The sequence below is a fragment of the Prosopis cineraria genome, unplaced genomic scaffold (genome assembly GCF_029017545.1).
Source record: "Prosopis cineraria cultivar Desert tree isolate PC_DT_omini unplaced genomic scaffold, ASM2901754v1 PC14, whole genome shotgun sequence".
Lineage (NCBI taxonomy): Eukaryota > Viridiplantae > Streptophyta > Magnoliopsida > Fabales > Fabaceae > Prosopis > Prosopis cineraria.
In genome coordinates this window covers 7,839,534-7,851,303 of record NW_026555345.1, presented here as the reverse complement: position 1 = coordinate 7,851,303, position 11,770 = coordinate 7,839,534, and the positions used below count along the sequence as shown (strand labels likewise).

The window sequence follows — 11,770 nt, the reverse complement described above, 5'->3', positions numbered from 1 at the left end:
TAATAATAATTTCTAAGCACGTATATATATATATATATATATATTTAAAAGGAATCTTAATCATTATATCAGTAAAATTTTATTAATTTATACGGTAATATAATTATTCTAAATATCTGCGAAGATTCAAAATCTTTACACAATAAAGGATTAAATAATATATTTTTTAAAATATATTTTAATGCATAAATATTCATCTTATATTTTTAAATATAGAAATCTTAATCATTATACCTGCGAAGCTTTATTGACTTACACAATAAGATGATTATTCTAAAGGTTCACGAAGATTTAAAAATCTCATGTGACCAAAAGATCTAATGATTATTATTAATTTAATTAATTATTTTTTAATATTTATTATATCATTATTTACAAAATCCATTTAGTTGTTTATTATATGAACTAATAATCGTGATATTTGCAAGAACCTATTATTCCACATAATAAGGTGATTCATCTGAATATTTATGAAGATTCTTCAAATCTCACATGATACCATTTAAATGATTTTAATTGATTTAACTTATATATAAAAAATTGTTAATTTGAATAATGAGCCATTGGAATCCATATTTAATATATAAGTTTTATTCTCATATCTACAAAAATTTATTGATTTACACTTTTTTAAATCATTTTAAATGCCTACAAAGACCCTTAAAATCTCACATAGCAAATAAATAATTAGCAAATATAACCCCTAATTCATCATCAATTTTTTATCTCAATTGTAAGACAAATCCAGGTCATTCTTCAACCCTTGTCATACTAACATTGGAATAGAACACACAATAATAATAGAAAGTGCAATGAAGCTTGTCCTATTATGACGTAGCTGTAGACAAGTAAGGGACCTTTAGATTGATATATAGAGACTAGAAGCATGCAACCACACATATGCTTTTTCATGCTAGAAAAAGTATTTAAAATCTAATTCAACACCTAATCTAACAATCACAACATTTCCTTCCTATTTGCGACAAAAAAAACGTGACAAGAGTATGCCAAAAACTAGTTCAAACTAATTAGGACAGCAAGAAAAATTTGGAGCTTCTTTTACAAAAAGTCAAGAATACGTAATATGTGTGAAAGGCTTGAAGGAAAAAATTGATTCCAATAACTCATGGACTGAATTCTATGGAGAAGAATAAAAAGAACAATCAAACTAATGTCAAGAATAAGCCAAAACCTAAATCAAAGACAATTAATCGATAACAGTCAGTCAACATCACTTGAGTTATATTGAAAATACAATTCAACAATTGACCCAATAACTACAACTTTCTTCAATGTCTAAGAGAAAACCATGGTGGGAAAATGCCTAAAACTAAATTAAATTGATAAAGACAGCTAATGGAACTTTAATCAAGTTCTTCTTAAAAGAGTAAAAGTCCAAAACAACTTCTAATGCATATTAAAATCTTAAGGGAAAATCATTTAGAGCAATTCCACCTATTGCTGTGAACAAAAAGATTTCAACTTAACAAATTTCCATAGTTTGTATGCAACCAATGTTTGATTCCCAAGTGTTTGGAAGCCTAAAAATGATAGAGCTATAAAAAGTGCATGAGATCATGCAGGATTTTATAGTTAACCAACTAGTGACCCTATACTAACTCATGTCAATCATATAAGAACTTAAAAGAAGCGGGAAATATTATTCAAATGAATCGCCTGAATTTATTTTATATAGAAGATGAGTATCACACATGAATCGCCTGAATCTGTGAATCTTTGACCCAATTTGACTTCTCCTTCATCACAAGATGTCGGATTTCCTTATCAATGCCACTTTTCTTCAATGTACGACTCTGGTCTTTCCTTTTCTTGCTAAACTTTGCCATCTAATCCAGAAAGTAGAAGCAAGAAAGGAGTTTTCTAGCGCTTACGTATAAAGCAAGAGGTGTTTGTGTGCCTAACTTTGCCTTTTGACCTTTGAGATGTGACCATGGAGAACCAAGAGGTGAGCCACCTTTGCTCCTTTTCTTTGCGTGTGTGGTTAGTGTCTCCTATCGTGAAAGAAAGGGCATCGTTTATGAAAGAAGGGTATGCATTTAACCTTTTAGTCATACATATTTTTTTTAAATTCATAACTCTTTTTTCAGGTGCTATTTATTATTATTTTTTAATTTTAGATTTTTTATAGATATATATATAAGGGAAAAACCAGATCTGTAAGAATTTAAAAATATTTAATTTTCAAGAAGTTGATTCTCATAATTTTCTAATTGTTGAGATAATTTTAAAGTTGAGAAAATGGGCCGAGCCTGTCAGGCCAGCCCGTTTAAGCCCGCATATGCATATTGTTTTAATTAATTCTCATGATTTTTACTCTTTTTAAACTAAATCTTACTCCACATCACATATCAGCCCATATCTACTGAGGATGGAAGGCAAAAAAAAGGAAAAATAGCAATGAAGAATCACTGATCAAAAATTATATTAGTCAAGGATCACTTATTGTCAAAATTCGAGTGGATACTTATGGATTCGGGTTAGCCTTTATCAATAAGTATTCATTTAGGTTTTAATAACAACTTATTTTAAATTAACAATAGTTCATTATAGCTTGTTTTTCATTCAGGTTTTGACAACAATTGATTCTTAATTAATATAAATTTCATACAGAAATCCTTAGCTGCTATTTTCTAAAAAAAATACAACCTTAAATCTTCTAATTCATCTAGATCCACAATAATGATTCATTCAGTTCAACATTTACTCTTCTTTCTTCAATATGCTTCTCTCCTTTTTGCCGCTACAAGTTGTCCTTGCTCTTTAGTAAGTTATCACATCGCCATCCCTGTTCCACTCCTTGTCATCGTAACTCACAAGTCATCTTTACTCTTATTTTTGCTCACTCTTTAGTCGTCCTTATTTCTCACTCTGATAATGCTCCCTCCTAAGAACTAAATCTCAATAATGCTTGACTCGTTGTCATCGATCTTCTAAATCCTCCTATCACTTATCATGCTCGTGCATTCGTGACTCATGAGCTAAGTTCTATCTGATGCACATATTGTGCTCATGCTCTTTGTTTTCCTTGGTCTCCTAGTCCTATATCTTAGTCCTTCAAGGCTCAATCTCGTCTAATTTCAATTGGGTGTTTGTTGGATTAGCCAATCCATTACTTATTATATTGCTATTATTTTATTTATGTTTTTAGTTCATTTAAATGTTATTTGATTTGTTTTTTTGTACCTTTATTGATTGGGTATTATATTGGAATGAAGTAATTTTTTGTTTGATTAAAAAATTTTAAAAATAATAAAAATAATTAAAAGGACCTAAAGCCCGAAGGGCCAGCCCTGAGCCCGCTATGTCAAGGGCCGGGCTTCATATGTCAAGGTCTTAAAGGGAACTCGGGCTTAAAAGGGCTGGCCCTTTTAGGCCCGAGCCTGGGCTGGCCCTTTTTCTCAGCTCTAGATAATTTGGTGAAGAGATTTTAAAATATTTGAGTAATATTTTCTCCTCACTTTTTAAAATTGATTTTTGAGAGAGGTTAAATTTATTTATCTCTTTTATTTTATTTTATTTTATTTTGAAAAATGTAACATCCTGATTTTTATATAATAAAGAAATTGTGGAATTTAGGTTTTGAGAAAAAAATGATAATAATAGAAATTTATATTATTTGAGGTTATTTAGAAATAATATTATGGTTAGGTATTTAATTATGAATTTAAAAATTTAAATTTAAAACCACATAAGCAATATTTAGTTAAGATATAATACATAAATAATTTTTTTTATGTGTGTGTTTAAAAAAAAGAGAGAAGGTAGAAGGAACAAAAAAAGGGGGGGTGAAAGGTTGTTGTTTCTAAGTCCCACATTGGTTAGATGAGGGAAGAGAAGAGGTGCCTTCATGTATAAAAAGGAGGGGGTGTGTGCATTAGGAAGCATGAGAGGCTAAGATGCAATTTAGAGGAAATTGTAACTTATGGCTCAAAGGTTTGAATAATTAAATTCAGACCTATAGTTTTTTTAATATAATTTTGGGACCCACAATTCTATTTTTATATTATTTTTCTCTCTTCCTCTCACATTGCTCGGCGTTTTCTTGCAAGGGAGGATTATTTTCTTTTTCTTCAGATATGTTCTAACTTTCCTATTTAGATTAGCATTTGAAAATTTATTTAATTACAAAATTAATTTTATAGTTATTTTCTAAATAATATTAGCTTTCTAGTGATATGATTATTTTGTAGGATAGAGTAAATATTTTGATTATGATTTTTCTATAGAATAGTTAATCTGATGATATGATGGATTAAAAATATAGGTTAAAACTCTTAGGGATATAATAAATATTATAAAATATTTTCTTGAGGTTGAAACTCATGTTTAAGAATTTTTGAGTTAAAATCTAGATCTATATGGTTGAATTTATGTGGAATCTGAGATGTAGGAATAAACCTCTAATTATTAAATATTTATTTAAGTATGAATAGGTATTTTTGAGATTATAGAAAGGTGATTTGAGGCTTCAGGATAATTATGAAATTTTTAATTTATTTTTGGACGAATTTTTAGAATATAAAAGGATGAAATTATGATACTAGAAGTAATTTGAGGCTTAAAAATAGTTTATTAGGGTATGAGAATTTTAGAAAAGAATTTGGGAAGTTAAATGAGGCATAAATCTTAAATTAGTGTTAATATGGATTATAGATCTAAGACTTTCTAACTCTTTAAATTAGAGTTATGTATTTTAATATAAAATTAATATATAGTATTATGAAATAGCTATGTAGATTGTGTTGACAAAGATAGTGGTGAAAGAGGAGTTGTGAAGGAGAACTTGTTATTCAAGACACAAGGTAACCATTATTAATGTGTTGTGATGGGTGTGTTTGTGAATGGTTATGTGTTGTTTTATTATTTGGAAAAATTATGAATTAATGAAAATAAATACTGTATATATATACTTGTTTGAAATTATTGCCAAGTGGGTTAAAAATTTATTTTTATTTATCATGATGAGATATTATTATTCGGATATATTTCTGTTTGGATAGAATGATACATGACTTGTCAGGGTATTTTAATATATGGTGTTAATGAGAATTTTTGTTCGGTTAATTATTACCACGTGGTAAGCCCTCATTGGACCCAATGAGTGGCGTGTCATTTGGTCCAACTCACCTTTGGTCGGGTGATTTGGCATCCAAGCATGGCGAAAGGAGGATATAAGGTGCAGTCAGACAAATTAAATACTTGTTCGGTTTGTTTGAAAGTATTGTTCGGTTAAATGTTTTGTGTGCCCACTTAGCAATCGCATGATTAGTTACATCCGCATGCATCATTACATATTAATTTTTGGTTACTGGGACTTTTAAGTCTCATTCCCCGTAATTAATATTTTTACAGGAGCGAGTCCGGCCGAGAAAGCACCAGAGGTGTAATTATGGTGTATGAGACACCATCTTTTACGTTGTCTCTTATTTTGGATTATACAATATATCTTGTGCCAACTTAGGACATATCTTCTTTGTGAAGCATGTAAACTCTAATCCTTTTTATTAAAAATATTTATATGATCAAGAGGATTATGTCTGTCCCTCTTGATTTATGCTCTGATTTGAATATCATGCCATGAGGATCATGTCTATCCCTCATGGTTCTAATTGTTTTTGGGATATTTTAAGACCTGTGGTATGTCTTGAATGTATCATGGTAAAAACAAAAAAATTTTCTACCATGATAATGGTTTTTAATAATTTACGAAAAATTAGTTTGTAAATTTGAGGGTGTTACAAAAAATAATCCTATAAAAGAATTAAATTTGGTTTTTGTATTTTTATATTTTTTTTGGTTTTTAATGAACTAAAAGAAATAAAATTCTAACCAATAAAAGATTATCTAGGTTAAAATAAAATTAAACCCTATTAATTAATTTTTTTTCATTTTATCTATATTATTAATTTTTCATTTTTTAGTTAAATTTTAATATTTTTTATGTTTAAAAATATATGGATAAAATATGGTGTTCACAATACTACTCCATTAACTCCAGCTACAAATTCAACTAAAGTTTCAAGTACATAGAAAAAGCAATAGCAGAAGTATAATAACATCTAGCAAGGCTTAACGATAATAGAAGAGATAACAAAAACAAGAGCTACAGGAAAAAAATTGATGTGCAATGGAACAAGAAAGGGCAATCAATTAAATCATCAAAATTCATAAGTTATATTGGGATAATGGCAAAGACTACCGTGCCTATCACAATAAAATCATGATGCAAAGTAGATGAGGCCACGAAGGCTCTTGTTTGGAACACTATGGCAATAAGTTACATTTTACTAATTATATTTTAGTATAAACTATTTTTAAAATTGATGCATTTAATATGTTGTTTATTTTAGTTTGCAATCAGGATTTAATATTGACGAAAGTAGGAAAGATTTTGTCCTACAAAAGGCTAGAAGGGCACTATCATCTTTTAGATATTCCATTACACAAAAATATTTGAAAGATCCTGACGTTGAATTTGTAGCTTGAGTTCTTCCCCTATTATAGCCTTTGGTAAAATAAGAGAATTGGGATTCTTTTGTTGCCTCACAACCTAAGAAGGAATTCAAGGTATTAGTATTTCTTAAATTTCAAGTTTGGTGTTATTTATTGATTGTATGTACTAACAAAAATTTTTGGTATTAACTTGTTAAGGAATTGAGTACTCAGAATAAAGAGAGAGTAGCGAAGAACAAATATCCTTATAAAGCAGAGAGGTTGGGATATGCAGGCATTGAATAGAAACAAGTAGAAGAGGAGGGATCAGATATTACCATACCCCGCCATAAGCTATAGGCATTAGCACGCACTAATAAAGAAGGAATTATTGATAACTCCTGCGTAAAAGAGGTTACTAAAAAAATTGTAAGTATTATACTTATCTATTACTTAATAATTGATTATGAACATCTAAACTAATCATATTTACTCTGCGCAAGATTTCATCTCTGAGGAAGTCTCACAGAGCAAGCTTCCTGAGCATGAGGATCTCTTGGTCATGGCATTAGGAATTGTTGACTAACTTGGTCATGTCAGGGGTATTGGCTTCAGTGTCACAAAGAAGCAATATTTTGGCAAGAGAAATAAGCAAACATCAACTTCTTTATCTAAGGTCCAAGAGCTGAGAGAAGAGCAAACCATTATGAAGAAGTGACTACTAGCCCAGGCAGCACTAATTGACACGTTACTGAAGGGGCAAGTCATTAGGAGGATTTTGGGTGAGATTAGCCCTAGTTAGAAAGATAGCTGTACAATCCCTTCAGAAAAACTTCCTAAGGTAATATGTTTTATCTCATGAATTTGTCTAATTATTTTTATTTTAGAAATTGATTGTTATTGTTTCTTTAGGACGAGAATGATTGCAACTGTTTTGTAGATACTCCTAAATGTAGAGTGGTTGCAACACAGTGTGCATACAACATTTCTGGGGACATGATCCATAATCATCACCTCCCACCCGACTGTGTCAAAGTTTCTCTACTTGTTGCAATCAACCCCAACTTCCTATTGATAAGGCACAGATGGTGTGAGTGCAGTAGGGAGCTTCGTTGTATGGCCTAGCCACCTTGTAACGATGGTAACACCAAAGCCGATAAAGGACCCATTGCCTCCAAAGAAAACTGTATGATTTAAATAGTTATTTATACTTTTATAATATAATTATAAATATCTAACTTTTTTATCATGCAGCTGAGAAGGAAGAGTAAGCTAAAAGGTAAGTCGGGCCATACCAAAGAGTTAACCATATTTTCACAATATCCAACAGCACTGGTGCCAGTTGTAGAATATAAATATCGTGCCTCTCTTGAGACATATGTGATGGCTACAAGGATGGCTCGTTAAGTAGCGATTGGGGATGTCATTAGTTTTAATGATAGGCTATATGGCTGACTGGGCTCATTTGAAGTTGTTTGAGATAAAATTTTAAATAAAATCCTTAAGCACGAAATGGCCAGCACTAGTCTGATGATCTCCTACATAAGGTATTTCTTTGATAGTGCTCAATTAATTACTCAAATTTTGTGTGTGTGTGTGTGCACGTGCGTGTATTAACTTGGTTATTTTTTTCACCTAAGCTACATTTGTACCTCATTTGTAGTTCCTGGCAGCCTCAAGTTGAGATTCAAGTTGATTAATCCCCAACGATGTCTCTGCCTGTAATGAAATTACAAAGAAAGCTCTTAAAAATCAAATAAGGCAGCTTTCAAATCAATTCAAAGATAGGAGAGTAGACAATAATACTTTATTTCTCACTCCTTAATATTGCCAAGGGTGAGCCACTTTCTAGCTACTTTTGGTACAAGTAAATAGTTTTTATATTTACTTATTTTATAATACTTGTTATTTTTTATTAGGAGGCATTGGATGCTTATTATGGTTAACCCTATAGCTCTAAAAATTTGATATCTCGATCCTTTTAACAAAGAACTAAGCAAAAGGCTAGATATAGTGGAACTTTTTAATAAGTAAGTTGAATTTTTATCAATTGTTATTTTAATATCCATATATATATATATAATATTTCTAACATTTATTCTTTACTTCCTTCTTAAAGTTGTGGTATTGTATCATACTGTAACCAACAAGACCATGTCCCCCAGCTCAAGGGCATTGGACTCTTATGAGAAATGAGTAACAGTTCAAGTAAACCTAGTGGGCTGAGTTTTTAATCAACAAACCATAGCCTTTTAAGTATAATTTCATTAATATGTGATTTTTTTTATAGTGTCCGCTCTAGCTAGATCAGAGCAATGACTATGGCTATTACTTGATAAGATTGTTAAAGAAAATTATCGCCTATGCCCCTACCACATTACCTAACAAGGTATATATTAAATTTAGTGATACTTAAATTATAAATTTTATCAACTTTTGTTAGATAGTTATTAACTTGAATTTGTTGTAACTCTTTGCATACAGTAATTCGAGAATACCTACTATGTTCGGTATGCAACTGCACATATAGAGGAAACTCTTGAAGAGGTAGTTTAAGCCATATTAACATGTGGATAGTAGCAATAGTTAGGCCCAATCAATTTTGGTATACACATCCATTTTTTTGGCTAATTTTATGTTGGAGACCAATTAGTTTTGAAATTTTAGCTTGCAAATTAAATAAAACTGTAGATTTTTTATGGCTTTGAGTTTAGGGTATAGGTAGATGTAGGAAATTAAAGATGTTTGGATAGTAACTTTAATATAAATAATGACTCATTTATTTTTTATTACTAGCTGGCTAGTATATATATTTAATTGCTTTGTATTTGCAGGAAGCCTGCTTGAAAAGTAGCCATCAACTTAAAAAAAAAATCATAAATACTTAACAGTAACTTCGAAACAAACGTCAAGTTTAAGTTTAATTGACGGTTATTTAAAAATAACCATCAAGTATTTTGGCAACATAATGAACAGAATTTGCCAAAAATATTTGACAGTTCCTTCTTTATAATCATCAAATATTGTGAAATACTTGACAATTATTTTGTAATAATCATCTAGTATAGTCCTACAACAAGACCTGAAATGCAAATGTTTAAATAATTACTTAACAGTTATCTTGAAATAACCATCAAGTAATGTCTAAAATATTTGACGGTTTTTAACCGTCAAATAAATACATGGCGCCCCATTACTTGATAGTTAAAAACTATTAAATATTGTTTAAAATAATTGTCAAGTAAGGGGATATTTTGAGGTAGTGAATTGACTTCCTATAAGTAAAATTTTTACTTGGAAAATTGCTTGGAATAGGTTACCAACTTCATCTTTTTTAAAGAAAATGAATCTCAAGATCGCTGAGATTTGCCCTTTCTGTTGTGATGGAACTGAGTCTCTGTTCCACATCTTCAATGTCCTTTAGCTAGAGCTTGTTGGGTTGATAGCATCCTTGCTCGTATAATTGATTCTTGTGCCAATTGGGATTTAAACCAATGGCTCGTTTGTTGGTTAACTTCTTATTCTAAACGAGTCTTCCAATCTTAAGTGTATGAATGTGTGGTTTTACCATTCTTTATTCTCAATATACTATGGTCTTTTTGCAATCAAATCTGGTTTGTAGGGAAACATTTTAGTCCGAAAGAAGCTATCTCGCAAGCTACATCCAGAACACAATATATATATATATATATATATATATATATATTTGATAGCCTCACAGAGCATTTCCATGCAAGTTCATTCCAGAAAGTGCTGCTACAATCTTCACCTCCTGTGATTTTGTGGTCGGATTTGTATGCAAGATTCTATGCATTTTGGTTGATGGAATTTACGAACGTTTGACGATATAATAATTTTTGCTCCATTCAAAAATGTGTCAAATGGAAGACTAGTCCTGTTTATAAATGGGAATATCGTTCGAAAGGACTTATAGGAAAATTGCAGCTCTAATTACTTGTTTTACAGCAAACTCTTCTATTTTTAGATTCTCAAACTTCTTCATATGATGTTTATTTGGTTCCGTTAAGAATTTGTTTGCTCAAGTTTTCTTACAAACGTTTTATCTAGGGTTATACTTTGACACCATGGCATTTGCAGACTTTGCAAAATGACTTTGGCGTCTTGCTTTCTCCTTTTTGTACTATTGTATTTGTTTCTTAATAATAATTGACTATTTTAACCCCAAAAAAAAAACACAAATCTCTTTAATAAGAAAGATGACCTTGTAATATCTAACCTTCTACTTATTTTTTCTTATTTTTTGTCATCGAATTCTATATAAAATACAAGACACGTTAATATATTATAATCATGAAATAGTGCAGTTTTGATTTATATCGTTAAAAAATTGTAAAAAATGCAAAACAATATCTTTCCATCACCATGAGATATCAAAATATTTCTGATTTTATATAAAATCTAATAATGTCAAAAGCCAAAAAACAAAGAACAATTAAAAGGATAGAACATTATTTTTTTTTGGGTCAAATAAAAGGATAGAATTAGAACATTAAAAGTACTATAAAAGTGAAGCATCAAGCATTTAAGATCCCATGCTCGACAAAAGATACATACACCATACGTACGTAAAGTTTGTCCGTAAAGCTCCCCCCCCCCCCCCCCCAAAAAAAAAAAAACCTGTGTTGGGTTGGCTACTTGTAAGGAGGATCGGGCACTCGGCCAGACTCAATACGCTTGAGGTCTTCCACGAGGAGATCATAGTGCTTCTTCACTTCCTCTGCGGTTTTATTGCCTCCGATAGCCTGAGCTACGTTGTACCATCGGTCTGGTGTTTCCTTGTCGTAAACCGCCAGAGCCATTTCGAATGCTTTGTTCTCCTTGTCACTCCATGAACGAGTCGAAGACATTATTGCTATACTTGAGAGAGGAAGATCAGGTTCGTCAGAGAGTCAAATTAAGTACTTTATGATGCTTAAGATGGCCCTGGCTGCTCATTTATAAGCTGCTGCTGGCTGGTGGAGGAGACCACCAGTGGGAAAAAGAATATGTATCACAGAAAGGTATTACAATCGATAGGGACTTGTATAGTCTTTAACAATTATTGCATTATTGTAATTAGGGTTTAATTGAGCTTGTAGTGCTGCAAATGGACATGAGGAATCTCGCCAAAATGAAGCAGAATCAATAAATATAGTGATTTGTTTCTTTAGGAACCACAGATTAGGGCTGGACCAGGAAGGAGCTAGAGAATGACCAGATAAATAAGAATCAGGATCTTGATCGTCCTTTCATTCATCCAAGAGTGATCGTATATATATGAGGATAATATATAGACACCTGGAGATTTTTGTTTTTA

At 31.0% G+C, this 11,770-nt stretch overlaps 1 protein-coding gene across 1 annotated transcript; it reads right to left on the bottom strand.

Moving 5' to 3' along the window:
- Positions 1 to 1,706: 1,706 nt before the first annotated feature.
- Positions 1,707 to 11,321, bottom strand: LOC129292296 (protein RADIALIS-like 3). The gene is made up of 3 exons (XM_054929874.1): positions 11,110 to 11,321; positions 8,106 to 8,172; positions 1,707 to 1,847 (listed from the first exon to the last, which is right to left on the bottom strand). The coding sequence occupies exons 1-3, from the start codon at positions 11,319 to 11,321 to the stop codon at positions 1,707 to 1,709; spliced, it is 420 nt and encodes a 139-aa protein (XP_054785849.1).
- Positions 11,322 to 11,770: the final 449 nt, after the last annotated feature.